Source organism: Cydia strobilella, chromosome 9 (assembly GCF_947568885.1).
Source record: "Cydia strobilella chromosome 9, ilCydStro3.1, whole genome shotgun sequence".
In the NCBI taxonomy this organism is placed as follows: Eukaryota; Metazoa; Arthropoda; class Insecta; order Lepidoptera; family Tortricidae; genus Cydia; species Cydia strobilella.
The window spans coordinates 6,242,786-6,258,167 of record NC_086049.1 but is presented as its reverse complement, the minus strand read 5'-3'; the positions used below and the strand labels follow the sequence as shown (position 1 = coordinate 6,258,167).

The 15,382-nt window shown below is 41.2% G+C and overlaps 2 protein-coding genes across 4 annotated transcripts in view; both read left to right on the top strand.

Annotated features, from left to right (window-relative positions):
• LOC134744137 (ribonuclease Z, mitochondrial) overlaps positions 1-15,151 on the top strand; it is a 28,562-nt gene extending 13,411 nt beyond the window's left edge. For 2 of the 3 annotated variants that reach the window (XM_063677836.1, XM_063677833.1), the window contains 11 exons: positions 5,841-5,976; positions 6,666-6,810; positions 7,436-7,531; positions 8,867-9,021; positions 9,419-9,637; positions 10,115-10,257; positions 10,904-11,073; positions 11,479-11,656; positions 12,448-12,578; positions 13,552-13,650; positions 14,630-15,151. In XM_063677836.1, coding sequence (XP_063533906.1) covers positions 5,841-5,976; positions 6,666-6,810; positions 7,436-7,531; positions 8,867-9,021; positions 9,419-9,637; positions 10,115-10,257; positions 10,904-11,073; positions 11,479-11,656; positions 12,448-12,578; positions 13,552-13,650; positions 14,630-14,923 — 1,766 coding nt within the window. In that variant the 3' untranslated portion in view covers positions 14,924-15,151. The remainder of the gene's footprint in view (positions 1-5,840; positions 5,977-6,665; positions 6,811-7,435; positions 7,532-8,866; positions 9,022-9,418; positions 9,638-10,114; positions 10,258-10,903; positions 11,074-11,478; positions 11,657-12,447; positions 12,579-13,551; positions 13,651-14,629) is intronic. The other variant, XM_063677834.1, reaches the window with a different exon arrangement.
• On the top strand, positions 1,025-2,035 carry LOC134744138 (uncharacterized). Its single transcript, XM_063677837.1, has one exon. The coding sequence runs from the start codon at positions 1,097-1,099 to the stop codon at positions 2,018-2,020; it is 924 nt and encodes a 307-aa protein (XP_063533907.1). The 5' UTR covers positions 1,025-1,096; the 3' UTR covers positions 2,021-2,035.
• Positions 15,152-15,382: the final 231 nt, after the last annotated feature.

The following is a 15,382-nucleotide window of genomic DNA, read 5'->3' as shown; positions in this document are numbered from 1 at the left end:
TTGCCGACAGAAGGTGCAGAAGGGTAAGGATGGTGATATGGTTCTTTCAAACATGACTTCAGTCAATGTACAGTTAAATAAGCCATCTAATTTCTTACAGACGGCAGTAACCCAAGTAAGGACAGCGGAGGGGAGAAGTCTGAGCGTTAGACTTTTACTTGATTCTGGAAGTCAACGAACTTATATTACAAACAGAATAGCAAAATTATTACGAATTAAACCTGATGGAGAAGATTGTTTGATGATTTATACATTTGGATCAGAAAAGCCTAGAGAAATGTTTTGCCCATATGCAACAATAACTGTAGTGAGTAAACGTAATGTTGAAAGACTGATTAGAGTGAATATAGTTCCATACATCACCGCAGAGGTACCCATGGCTAAGGTAGAGTCACCAATGATAGACATCTTGGCGGACGATGCTTCTACTGGCGCAGGCATCGATTTGTTGATTGGAAATGATTTATACTTCTCATTTATCAGGAAGAGTGTTGATTTGGGAAATGATACTTTCCTAGTTGATTCTGATTTTGGTTGGTTCCTCGCAGGAAGTGCTACTGACAACAAGGAAGGGGACACTCTATCAGTGGCCACATATTGCCAGTGCCATGAAATTAATCAAGACTATTTTACAGAACCAGATCTTCCTCTGCGTACCATAGATGTCAAATTTTTATGGTCACTTGAGAGCATCGGGATATGTGATTCTCCAAAAACTACATGTGAGGAAGAAGCCGTTCAGCACTTTAACGAGACTGTCAAATACAGTGAAGGAAGGTACCAGGTCAAGTGGCCGTGGATAGAGTATCCTCCAAAATTGCCTACTAATTTTGGACTTGCCTTTGGAAGATTAAAGGGTGTATTACGAAGATCAAATAAAGAAGTCATGACGGAGTATGAGAAAATTTTAAAGGAACAGCTTGAAGCTAACATAATAGAAGTCGTGGATCCTACCATTCCTGGTGACCATCCAGTTCACTATCTGCCCTTTCATATGGTTCAACAAAAGGGTAAAAAGGGTCGGCTAGTCTATGATGCTTCAGCTAAGCTAAAAAACGAGAAAAGCTTGAATGAGTGCTTATACAGAGGTCCGAACATGCTGGAAGACCTTACAGGATTGATACTGAAATTTAGAATTGGGAAAATTGCTATCACTGCCGATGTTGAAAAGGCTTTTCTTCAAGTTGGTCTACAAGAAGAGGACAAGGATGTAACCAGGTTTCTCTGGGTCAAAGATTTGAATAAGGAACTGACTGAAGACAATATCATGCAATATAGGTTCTGCAGAGTGCCTTTTGGAGTAATATCAAGCCCTTTTCTCTTAGCGGCAACAATTCGATATCACATTTCAAGGACTAACAAAAGTCTTCTTCCAGTGATAGCAGATAAATGTTATGTAGACAATTTAGTGACGTCAGTTCAATCAAGAGAAGAGGCTCTCAATTTGTATGCTCAAACAACAAACTCATTTAAAGAATTAGGAATGAACATACGAGACTGGATGTCTAATGACAAAGATTTTGTAGACAAGATTCCCAAACAAAAGAGAGCTAAACAGGAAAGTGAAATGAAGATCCTCGGTTTGGTATGGAATTTGGAAAATGACACTCTACGGCTCAAAATGAATAACGAAACCTTTGAGAGCGAGATCACAGACAGAGGCATTACAAAGAAAGGAGTCTTGAGAGTGCTGGCACGTCTGTATGATCCATGCGGCTTTGTATCACCGCTCATGCTACCAGGAAAACTCTTGTTCCAGGAGATTTGCACTAGAAAGTTTAAATGGGATGAGATTCTGCCTGAAGACTTGTCGACATCATGGAGGAGCATAATTGAGAATTTAAAAGCTGTTAAGAATGTAGAACTGCCAAGACATGTCGCAAGTGGATCAAAGTCAGAATGCACGAAGTATGAACTACATTGCTTCACTGACGCATCTATGAATGCATATGCAGCAGTCGTTTATCTGCGAGTCATAACTGAAAAGCAAGTATCAACTTCTTTTCATGTCAAAATGTAGAGTAACACCAGCAGAAGACAAGAGTGATCTCAAAATTCCTAGACTTGAATAGCTAGGGTATCTGATAGGAAGTAGACTTCTGAGGTATGTTAAAAGCCACATAGACCTAAATATATGCAAGATATATTTGTGGACGGATAGTCAAGTTGTCATAGCTTGGATCAAATCAAGTAGACTACTTCCACCATTTGTATCGAGACGAGTCAATGAGATCAAGCAAATTAAGGACAGCTTAGGTGCAGAGTTGCGCTATGTCAACTCAAAAGAAAACCCTGCAGACATAGCTACCAGACCAGAATTGTGGCATCATAAACAGGATCTATGGCTCCATGGTCCAGATTTTCTTCTAAAAGAGCAAAGTGATTGGCCTAAGGAGCAGAGGAAAGAAGAAATGTGCTTGGCCGGGAGGGCTCTGGACACGGTGGATGGTCCAGAGATGACAATTAAAGGCTATGAAGACCAAGATAATGATCTTAACCTTTCTGAAATGGAGGCTATTCCTGCAGCCACTACACTTCATGAAAGTTTGGATTCTATGCAAAACCCCTCAGATGAAGAAAAGTGTGAAGAGACAGTGACTGAGATAAAGAAGTTGCAAGAAAAATTCTTTTCAGAAGAAGTTTCAGGAAAGGTGACTAGTTTGTCACGGAACTTAGGTATCTTTGTAGACGAAGATGGGATCTTAAGATGTAAAGGAAGATTCGCAAATGCTAATTTATCCTATGATAAGAGATATCCCATTCTGATTCCGAAGAAATCACCCTTCACAACCCAGATAATACTTAAGACGCATAGAGACAACTACCATGTTGGGGTCCCACACACGCTAAGTATATTACGCGAAAAGTATTGGATCCCTCATGGGCGAGCCCAAGTACAGAAAGCTCTGAAGAGATGTTCGCAGTGTGAGAAGTATTCTGGAGGTCCTTACAAACTGCCACCACCACCTGCACTACCCAGTGAAAGGGTTAATTATAGCTCTCCATTTACCTTTACTGGATTAGACTAGCTGGGTCCAGTATTAGTGGAAACAAATACTGGCAGAGAAAAACGATGGATTTGTCTTATGACATGTCTAGCAGTTCGTGCTGTACATTTGGAGTTGGTCAAGGCTTTGACGGCTGAGGAGTGCTTGCTAGCGATACGCCGGTTCGTGGCGGCTAGAGGATCACCTAAAGTATTGATATCTGACAATGCACTACAGTTCAAGCTAACAAGTGAAGTACTAATCCATTCATACTGCCAGGAGAAACACATCAAGTGGAAATTCATCACGCAGCTTGCACCCTGGCAAGGCGGCTTTTACGAAAGATTAGTTGCACTGGTAAAGCATTGTTTAAAGCGCACACTTGATAAGCATTTATTAACAGACGGTCAAATGCATACAGTAGTAAAGGAGATTGAGGCTGTATTGAACACAAGACCTCTGACTGTAGTGGGTTCTGACCCAGAGGGAGTGCTACGACCAGCTGATTTTCTGTCTCTAGGTCAGTGTCTAGAAATAAACCCAGAACTTGGTGAGGGCACCTCACAAGGCACCAATACTAAAGTCGACTTGGTTGAAGGCTGGAAGAGAGGTCAGAGAATTCTTAACGAGTATAAAGAGATGTTCACCAATCAGTACCTACCGAGTCTGCGGGAAAGATTCAGCCATTCTCATAAACAACAGCGAGTGATTTCAAAGAAGTCGCCTGAAGTCGGTGACATTGTACAAATTAAGAACGATTCCAAAAATAGAATCAATTGGAAGGTTGGTAGAATCTCAAGTTTAATCCGAAGCCGTGATGGTGAATGCCGAGCAGCCAAAGTGGTAGTTGGGAATACAGAGTTTACGAGATCCATAGCCCATCTGTATCCGTTAGAGTCTGAGACATACGGCCCAATAGATTATGCACAACTACCATTACAAGAAAACGAGATGGCAGAGACACCAAATGAGCACATGGAGATGGTTGAAACTATGGAACCCATAAGAGTATCAGAAACGATAGTGTCACCCGAGCCCGAGATGGAAATTGATGAGCTAACAATCCCTACTGAATCGGCAACCGAGAAAGAAGTTTCTGTGTTAGATTCTGAAAGTAGTCCTACGCAAACTGAGCAAGCTCCCGCTGCTGATACATACGAGGCAGAAGTGAGAGAGCCAAGAGTTATGGAAGAACGGCCAGAGGAGGCGACAAGAGTAAGGCGGAACGCTGCCATTTGGGCTAGAGAACGAATAGCCGAATGGACGCGTCAGCTAATGACGCTACTTATGTAATTTTTTCGCCCTCGGGAGTGTCGCGGAGATCGCGAAGTCTGTTATTGTGGTATGTATCCTATCTGTCACTCTTAGCGTACTTTTCACTGGTAACACTGGCGATCGAGGTCGGCCAGTGTTATAGGTGACGAGCAGAGCAAGATGGCGGGAGCGAGTGGAGACAAGTTGAGAAAGGTCGTCTGAATGCTGGTACGTAACACGTGGTGTCGCGAGTGCATTCAGGTACAGGAGGCTCTTGGTAAGCGAAACATATCTATATTTTGTGATATATAGATATTGCAGTGACCTTGAATTAACGAGAGAGACTTGAGATATGCTTGAGATAGAGCTGAGTTAAAGAATTGTTATTCTTTGTGTGTAGCTCGAGTTTGAATGTAACAAGTGAGGTGGCTGGAGGTTATCGGTTTGAGTTACTGGAGGTTTCTTATGGAGACTGATGGAATTGTGCGCCCATCGAGTGTTGATTCCTGGTCAGTGCAATAGCTATTTTATACTGTGCTTTGTATTCGTAGAGATCCATGTAGCGAGGTTTTCATTACATCCCCCTTGGAGTAAATCTCCGCTACAAGACTCTTTGGCGATGACCCATCTGTCAAGTCAAGGATACAGAGCCTTGAGCATCGCCGTCGAGTCGCTTGCCTATCGGTGTTCTATCGGATACATTTCGGGGAGTGCGCACAGGAACTGCACGACCTGATCCCACCTTCCCCTTTCCATCATCGGACATCCAGGCGCGGGGAGCGAATGCACTCGTTCGTGGTCCACATTCCATTCGTTCGGACGAAACGTTTTGCCTCCTTGGTACGGACGGCTAAGGAATGGAATGCGCTCCCGCCATCTGTATTCCCTGATCAATATGACCTCGGTCTCTTTAAAACAAGAATGAATAGGCTGTTACTGAACCGGTGAGCTCCATCTTAGGCCCTGTCTTCACTTTCCATCAGGTGTGACTAGGGCCAATCGCCGACCAGTTTATAATAATAAAAAAATAAAAATAAACTGCTTATTCTCGATTTAGTTTTAAAAGTTTCAGATATCAGGTATAGTTGTTCTGCAGTTTAATTTGTGTTACCTAGTTAAAATCTAGTGCAAGAGACGCCCTTTGCAAACGCTGTTAACATTTAAACCTGTTTTAGTACTGCTAAACATGTTGCGTCATTTTTCCGACTCGACTACGGCAACAATCGATATGACCCTTCGAGCAACACGGAAGGAAGGCGACATTCGCACTATTTCCCCTCTGCCGAGGTACTAAAACAACTGATCTAGCGCGAGTGATAAAATTAGTTGTGCTCGGATTTTAAACTAGACGCGAGTCCAGTCGCGCGACTACTTCACGTAGTGAACACTGCAGCAGAAAAACGTGTCGGAAGCAGTTGTTGCTCGAAGATATGACTTCTCATTCGTTAGATGAGCGAATAATCTTGACTAGACCGTTCAACGAGCCTACGTTATCATAAAACTGATTATGATTGTGCAATATACAATGCACCTTTATCGACTAGTTACAATACGTAATAAAAAAATGGTCTACATATTATTAAGACTCCATTTTTTCAGTTCTGGAAGTGCCAGAAATCAGCTACCTCTGCGAAGAACAGTTCGCGGCGCACTTCGACAACGGCATTAACTCACCAGAAAACGTACCATCACTCATCGTCCACTTGTCACCACCTGAGGTGTTTCATCACAATAAGTAAGTTTCGAATCGTGCTTTAGAAAATGACACTCAGTATTGAGTCACAAGGTTCTAAATTTGCTAGCTAAAACAACATCTTGAAGTTTTAATTTAAAAATTATTTCGGAAGCGTAAAACAACGTATTTACCGAAAAATCACTCTTATTTCATATTGATAGTAATATATCGTCAGGTGACAACCAACACTCACTAATTACTACCACAAGTTAATTAGCCATGATGAACTATATTAATACCTAAATAAGGTTGATTTTTGTTTAATTTTTTTTTTGTAATTAGCCCCCTACAGTTCACGCCTGCTTCATTGCGAGTTGAAAGTTAAAACTTCGCATGAGCACTTTGCACCTGTAACATATGGCACCTGTGTTGTTTTTAGGGTTCCGTACCCAAAGGGTAAAAAACGGGACCCTATTACTAAGACTCCGCTGTCCGTCTGTCCGTCCGTCTGTCTGTCTGTCACCAGGCTGTATCTCATGAACCGTGATAGCTAGACAGTTGAAATTTTCACAGATGATGTATTTCTGTTGCCGCTATAACAACAAATACTAAAAAGTACGGAACCCTCGGTGCGCGAGTCCGACTCGCACTTGGCCGGTTTTTTAAAGTTTAAGCTGGTTTACAGCAGCCGTTTTCTGTAGTTAAAATTAAGAACGTAACAAATACTATAATATTTCCTTCCTCCACAGCTACCAAGCTTTCATGACGAAATTCGGCCCAACAACACGGCATCTCATCCTCAACTCGCAGAACTCCTGTCTGGGCTCCGAAGCCGTCCATCGCACTCAGCACAAACTACACCTACTGGACCCTGAGGTTTTCCCACTACTCAAGGTAAGGCTAACATATATAACAAGAAACTTAAGGGTCAAACACAAATTGCAAAACAAAAATTGTTTTGTCCTATGGACAAATTCGGCCCAACAACATTTTCAACTCGCAGAACTCGTGTCTAGGTTCCGAAGCCGTCCATCACACTCGGTACAAACAAACTATACATCTGACCTTGACATTTTCCCGCTTCTCAAGGTAAGGCTACCCGTGGCATCAAGGTGCTTATAATAATCATTGGAGGGTACACGTAAAACAAACATCGGAGGCATGGAAATATGACCTTTGATGATGTCTCGCACCGATTAATGTCTTTTTCGGTAGGGTAAGTCTAGTAGCTATTAAGCTGCTTTCAAGGGCAAAATGCAAAACAAAACCCCAAGTACCCTAATCTTGCTTAGGCTTGAAGTCATTAAAAAATCTAGGACATGTTTTGGTGCCTGAATTTTTTGGTTTTTATGTGCAACCTCCAGTATTTTTATAAGCTCCTAAATTTCCGACTTTACGTGTACATTTGACCAACTTTGCACCATAAGTCCATAATGTTAAAGTGAGGCAGCCTATGATAAAGGAGTCAGCCCTGGTACCTAACAGTTTTATTTTATGCTCTTGGATTTTATTATTTAAGGACCCGAGCATACCAGCCGAATGGGGATCCCACCCTCCCACACCCAACACCAACAGTCCTACCAAAATAAAGGGCATCGAAGATATGAAGAATAGGGTGAGTGGATATCTTCAGTTCTTGCTGGGTCAATATTTTTTTACACATCGGCTCGTTGTCTATGAATATTTGAATAAACTAATTTAAACCTTAAAGTATTCCAATAAAACTTGTGTTTTAAACAATCATAAAAGCCAAAGTCTTTACAGACTATAACAAAATCTTAAAGTTTATTGACTCTGTCAGCTTAACTAATTTAGTAGAAGCAGACCAGATTTTTCGAATGGTGTAAGCGCTTTTGTAACCTTTCATATGTGTGTGGTTGTCAAAGTTCGTGGATAACCTAGGTTGTGCTGTATAGAGCAGAAAAAATCGTTCTCGAAATAAATGCAAAAAAATTACTAAACATTCGGTCGGGACAACTTATCAGTTATCATGCACAGACAAAAGGTTAAAATAAAATACCTAAATAGTAAAAAACAAGAAAAAATTGCATTTTTTAAAATATATTAAATATAAATTATAATACTGGCTCTGCGAGCTGTAGACCTCGCTAAAATCTATGGCTCCGCTATTTAGAAAAAAAACTGAATGGAGAAAAAATTATCATCAATTATCAAACCTCCTCACCAATTTTCGTGAGAATCGGTTGAGAAATGCAAGCTGTAGAGAACATCCGGAAATACGAAAGAATTTTTGTCCAAGCTGAAACGGAGACCGACGCTTTCGCTCGGTCAATTATGCATCTAATACCACTGTCCACTATGTATACTGACTATTCCTTATTGCAAAGACGGTCTATCGAAATCGATTGAAGGGTTCGGGGATCGAGGGAAGGGAAGGGGGTTTGTTCCCTAGTTGGATAGATGGCAGCACCATCTCTCTCGCTATACCGTAATCCAGTAAAAGGATTCGTATAGGAGGTGCAAGCAAGTACTGCTCGCCCTTAGAGTTGGTCAAAGGCGCCTAGCCTTTTAAAGATAGCATACACCAGAGAATTTGGGACGCGTACCGCCGTGGCCGGGTGGTCTAGTGGCTAGTGGTCAGGAAATTAGACGCGGGTTCTATTCCCGCCTCGGCCGCCGGTGGACTTGGTCACTTTTTCTTTAATGTATGATATCTATTTCAGTTTATGAAAGGTGTTCCTAGCTGTTAACACAGTCAACTAAGTAGGTAGGTACATCAAAATATCTGTTTTCTCAGAACCAATAATTTATTCATGGTAAACATTATTCCATACAAATGTTTTAGAACGTTCACCCCTATCTTACAGGAATTGTAAAATCTTAGTTAATAAATATTTTTTAATTTTTTTCATTTTCATTTTTTTATCTGTCCCTCTCTAAACGCACGCTTATGGCTTCTCTTGCTATGACGTCATTAAACCGCTTCTAGATTGCGATGGCCCAGTTCCAGAATATTATCAACACGGAGATGAAGCCCAGCCCGCCGAAGGAAACGGCTGAAGGGGATGAGGGTCAAAAACTGGAAACTTACTCCTCGAGGACGCTCACCATGTTCCACCTACGGCCCAAGAGGGAGATTGACAGGTGAGTTAGACCTCGTTGGCCGTTTTCTACCAACGATCGTCATCTTGCCTAGGCCCCGACAGATATAATAATCACATGGTTATCGCAATGGGGTTGGCAACTGTCAAAGGTTTGCAGAGATGGCGCCATCATAGCTTGCCCCTTTTTCTATGAGATTTAGCTTAAAGGGCTGGCATCCAGGGCATTAAAAAAACAAAAATTTGACACAGTTCTAGGGATTGACAGGGCAAGCTATGCTGGCGCCATCTGCTAATTATTTCGGCCGGCCAACCCCATTTAATTTAGTAGTCGTCAGATTGTTTTTTTTTTTCTCATTTCGTTGGTCTTAAATTAATTTATTTTAGTCTTTATACTCCGATCTTTTTACCCTCCTAATCAAATGTATCCTTTTATCCAGATCGGCCGAGCCAAAGCTTCACATTCAAGACTACTACCAGGAGACCATGGGCGTGGAGGGCTTCGTCGCTTGCCTCGACAAGTTCCGAGAGGAAGCCCAAAACTTGCGCTACGCGAATAACCACTCTAGCAATGAGTATCCAAAGATCGTCTTCCTGGGAACCGGCAGTTGTATACCGAGCAAGACTAGAAATACGAGTGCTATCATTGTCCATGTTGAGTAAGTTTGATTTAATATTAAAATCTTACAGGCGTCGTAGCACGGTACGCTTATCACCATGCCTGTCACGTTCTAACAAGTATGTGAGTGCGAAAGTGACGGACTTAGTGATAGGGGAACCATGCTGCGCGGGCAGGATTGTGAATTCTATGTACAGTAATCGGCAGAGATAACTGACCCCCTACTCGCAAACAAGCTTCTATATAGGGGGTCAGTTATCTCTGCAGCTTACTGTACTTGAAATAAGCGTTCAAATTGTAAAAGGACTTCTTTCGCTACGAGAAAAAGTACCTATAGATCGTTTTCGGACTTTGTATAAATGTATTACCATTCAATAACAACGTGACTAATAGGTAGTTCCGAAAGAATGAACGAAATCACTAAATGGTTCTTATAGTTACACAATTACATCAATTTCACTCGGAAAAAAATCAAGCGACCTGAGCATATTTCACGTTAGTATGTTTTTGTTGACAGTGACCAAAGCACCATCCTCCTGGACTGCGGGGAAGGCACCTTCGGACAGCTGGTCCGGTTCTACGGACCTAGGAAAGTGGACGAACTGCTACGGACACTGAAAGCTATTTACATATCTCATCTACATGCTGATCATCACATAGGTGAGTGTGTATTTCCTGACGACGACGCGCGCGGCTACAACCCAATAACAACCTTCAAGCTTTCCGACTAGGTTTACGATGACGCGCCGCACACGAGAGGCGTGGCATCCAAAGGGAGGGATGGAGTATTGATTAGGATTGGAATAAAGCACATCAATTTTGTTCACCAGGTTTTTGTAAACAGAGCAGTAGCACAGAATAATTAATAGTACTACCGTACAGAAAGGACAGTTCCTACAAACCCGAAGTTTGACAGCGATTCATGGTCGAATCATGCTGTCCCTTTCTAATGTATGGCAATATCCCTTTCGGCTATTAAAGGTTGTCAAAATTCAAGTCAATATCTTATCTGTGGTCGTGCACGCAAAGGGACGTCAGGTTGTGCCAACCCTAATAATTGCTCGGAGCAATGCTAAGCCGAGCGGAGCCGATGTTGCCCGAAAGGAAGAGTGTCCCCCACTGGCAGTAGGCAGGTGTGTCCATTCGCACCGGCCTTCGTATTTAGGGCGCGTAAGATATCTTTATTATTTCTTCCGCTGGTAAAGATTTAGCTTATTTTACATTAAAATTTTCACAGTATTCTTTTGGTTACTAAGCTAACGTTTAATTTCGTGGTATACTCATTTTAAAATCTGATATAATTCAGGTTTAATAGGAGTATTGCAAGCCCGCGCGGCCGCGTTCGCCAACGCGCCAGAAAAGAATGCACCCCTACTGCTGCTAGCTCCTGGTCAAATTGTGACCTGGCTCACCATGTATGATAAACAGTTCGAGAAAATTGCCGCCGAGTTTACGCTCATACCTAATCAGAATCTGGTAAGTTAGAATACATTTATTCATAAATTAATTTAGATAAACGAAATTAAAAGTAATCACAGACGTATTGGATGCTTTTAGAATTTAAAGAGACTGTATGTCTGAGCTCCTTATCTATCTATTGCCTGTAGAACGGGAAATGTGCGGGAAAACTCTTTGAATTTGTGTCACAGCTTACTTTTTGTTACCGTACCCCCAAAAGGATTAAAGCTTATCCTCGCTTCCTAGACAGGTGAGGCCCCAAAAGCCTTAAAAAGCACACTCGTTTATTATACCACAGGATATATGAAGTAATAAGCTATATTGTGTGTTTTAAGACAAGGGTCGTCAATTAGTATAGTAAATATTACATGTCATGCTCTCTGACTGATTTCCTTTTTTTAACTTTACGTTTAATATTTTTAGATGGACCCAAAAGAGCCAGGTTTAACACCCGCAGCTCTCGCTAGTATAGGTCTAGACTCGGTACTGACTTGCCTCGTACCGCACTGCCCTAACGCGTTCGGGGTCGCCATCACCGCCGCCGGGCACAAGCTCACCTACAGTGGCGATACGCTGCCTACTGAGAAACTGGTTAAGATTGGTGAGTAGGTATCTTACATAGCACTAGGTGTAAGATCTAGGACTGAAGGTAGTCGCTCTCGCTAATATCGGGCTACACTCGGTAGGTACCTACTGACTTGCCGCGTACGCGGTCAAAGTTGCTATTCCGATATGCCTCCGTTATAATTTTCAATCGAAACTAAGCAAGATTGATATCTAAAGCAATAGTGTTTATTTTAAAAGATCCAGATCTAATGTCCGCGGATATCGCTATCGTCACATACCCCTTTACTGAGATTTCGTGATTTGTTATTTAAAATTGAACTTTATTGACACTTAATAAAATTCAGAATTAAATGTGAAATACGCTCACCATCTTTTCAAGGCTTATTTTGAATCTTATAGGCTTGAGGCGTAGACTCGCGACTCTTGGACTCGCAACAACTAAACAACACAACAACAACTGTGACACAACAACAACTATGTTCTTGCATGTATTATTGATTGATAATATTTCAAAGTCAAAGTCAAATAATTTATTTGTTATAGGTATACAAGTATACATGCAATTATACAATAAAACAGTATTTACTTTTAAATAAGATTAAAAGATAGAAGAAAACACAAAAAAAGATAAGAGATTAGAAAGGTAGATAGAAGTTTAAGATTGTTTTAATGTTTTCTTTACAAGTAATGTGTAGTGTTGCAATAATTCGCCTTTGAGTCGTGCAATTTTGTGAGTATTTACGCCTGAAGACTAGCTCTTAGTAACAAACCCAACACTACTTGACAATTGACATATAAGTGTAATAATTTCCTGTTTGATTCCAGGTCAAGACTCAACCATCCTCATACACGAGGCGACGATGGAAGACGAGCTAGCGGACGAGGCGCGGATTAAGATGCACTCGACGACGTCGCAAGCGATAGAGATTGGACACAAAATGAACGCCAAGTACACGGTATGTACAATGTATCTTACAAGATACATAATTTTACACCGTTTGTGTATTTTTTTCTAAAAATAATTTCTGCTCCATCAGGCGCAATTGAGGCGTGAACTCACGATTTCTTTTATTTTGGTAAGAACAGGGTTAAACGAGAAATATTTGTAATTTGTATATGTAAAACTTAGTTTTTTGACGGCAACTCAGAAAATAGTAAAAAATCTCAAAAACGTAATAAATATCTTGGAAATCATTTATTTTTGACCCCCGGTTGATAGGGCATTGCTGCAATCTGCAATCTGGCGCATGCTCGACTCCAAAGTTTGGAGCATCGTCGCAAGGTTGCCAGCCTGTCGATCTTTTATAGGATAAATTTCGGAGAGTGTGCCGAGGAACTGCACAACCTTATTCCTCCGTCCCATTTTTACCATCGGACTACAAGACAAACGGCACTCCGGCATCGCTTCATGGTAGGAACTCCAAAAATACGCACGAAGCGTTTTGCTTCCACATTTCTTATGCGAACTGCCAAGGAGTGGAACGCCCTGCCCGAGTCTGTGTTTCCGCATGAGTACAATCTGGGGCTCTTTTTTTATGATGAATAGGCAGGCGTTTGACCACGATCCCACCTGATGGTAAGTGATGATGCGGTCTACGGTGGAGCATGCTTACCTATGAGATACCTATTAACTCTTGCCTTGAAGAGCTGAGCTGTGATTTAGAAATGGACGTATTTCCCATTTCTAAATCACTACACACAGCTGAACCTCGATAACTCTAACCTCAATAAGACGAAATCCTCGTTTACACGAAATATAATGCTATTCCCTTCCCTTCAAAGCCATAAATCTAACTCACTCACTTTAAACAAAAATGATAACTTGAAAAAATAAGTTTGACTTCTGTAACTTGAAAAACGAACGTATTATTTTATCTCCTCTCGAAGTTATTTACTAGAAAACCTTTGTAACAGTTAATATATTTCCAGGTGCTGACGCATTTCAGCCAGCGATACGCGCGACTGCCGCGCCTCAACGCGCACATACTCAACGAAAACAACGTCGGCATCGCTTTTGACAATATGCAGGTTAGTGACAAAACATTCGTAAATTGGGTAAACTACCCAATGGTTACTCAATAGGTCACTATAGCCATATCATAATAAATCAATTTGTTTATCTTCTACGACAGTTCACAGTGCTTATTGAGTGATGTATGTCATTAATCTAGTACTTAAAGCGAAGGTTCTATAGTGGCCTAGGAATGAAATTGGTTGAATGTTTGGTATGAAGTATCTCTACCAGTTGTTACAGTTGTTACTTTTCAGTGTCAAAGTATAGCACCAAATATAATTATCCGAGCGAGCGCGAAGTGTCTCCCTTTCACCTTAGGCAAAAATGTTTTTGTCGATCCGGCTGTCCTCTGCAGGTTGTCTTTCTCAACCGATTCTCATGAAATTTTGTGAACAGGTTGGAAAATTATATCCTCTAGTACCCAGACGCCTTTAATAAGGTCTTAAATTGGATCTTTATTTTGACAGCGGCGGTGGCGGCTAGAGGTTACGGATTTTTTTGACAATTGAGCCATGGGGGTTCACAAGATCTACGGTTCTAATATGGGTGGCTTTCTGTAGTTAGAGAAAACCTCGGCAGGGGGTTAAGTCCACAGCCGGAACGTTGCCGGGAGAAAGTGTGCGACCATTTAGGTTTTAGAGGGCCTGAGGGTCAGGTTGTGAGGATGAGGATGATGGTTATTTTCGTTGGTATGCATCGGTTGCGTTTCTAGCTTGCTCGATCGTTCCACTTTTGTCCCACATAAGTTTGTTTCTAGGTATCAAAAATACACCGAGAACGTTATTGTTTTATATCTTGGAACTCCAAACCATTCTGTTTAATTTCGCAGTCGACTGCGAACCTCTGTCTCAAGACTTTTACCGCACATCATTTCATCCATTATCCTTTGTTTGTGTTTTCCTGAACCTCCGATGGTAACGATGGTTCTGGTATCCCAGTTTCAGAAAAACTTGTTTAGAACTATTCTACTTACAATAAACATTTTTTTTACAGGTAACACTGAGCGACCTCTCCCTCCTCCCGCACATGTACGCGCCTCTCCAACATATGTTCGCCGAGCACTGCGTGGACATGGAACTGAAGGCCGCCTCCCGCGTGCGGCGAAAGGAAAAACCCTCCATCACCAGCCTCTCGGGTACTAGACAATTTTCCACTGGCAACACTGCTCAGACCACAGATAGTGTAACTAACGAACAGAGTAATGTAAAAGAGACTGTAGACTCGGTATCACAGATAAAGGAGAACATTGAAAATGTTGCCATAGAGTCGAAAGAAAATCAAACGTAAAATAGTGTTGCTAGTTGTTGAATCTGGTTGGCTGTGTAAATCGTCGAATTATTTGTGAATGAGGCGCTGTTTTTATTTATATTATAGTAATGTTTAGCCTTTATGGAATTGTAATGTAAAATTGTTTTAGTCTTATTGTATGTATTTATTAGATAACTACTAGATTGTAATACAAAAAGATGTTGTCTAAGTATATTGTATGTATACAATAAAGTATATTGTTGAATATTTCGTAGTTTATTTTTATACATCTAATTTTAGGATACAAAAAAAACCAGCTTAAGGCCTCATTCGCATGACACAAATGGACACATGTGTATTTATATTTATTTTATTCACACGATGGCGTGTAGCGCTTTTTATCAAGCGTTGTTGAATTTTCGACTTTAAGCGTTGGCCGTTAAATTAAATTTAGCGTGTTCGCGAAAAAGCGCTCGTGCTTATGCGGCCTTAGTGTTG

Coding starts and splice junctions, on each gene's coding strand:
- LOC134744138 (XM_063677837.1), top strand. CDS start 1,097: ATGCTGGAAGACCTTACAGGATTGATACTGAAATTTAGAATTGGGAAA.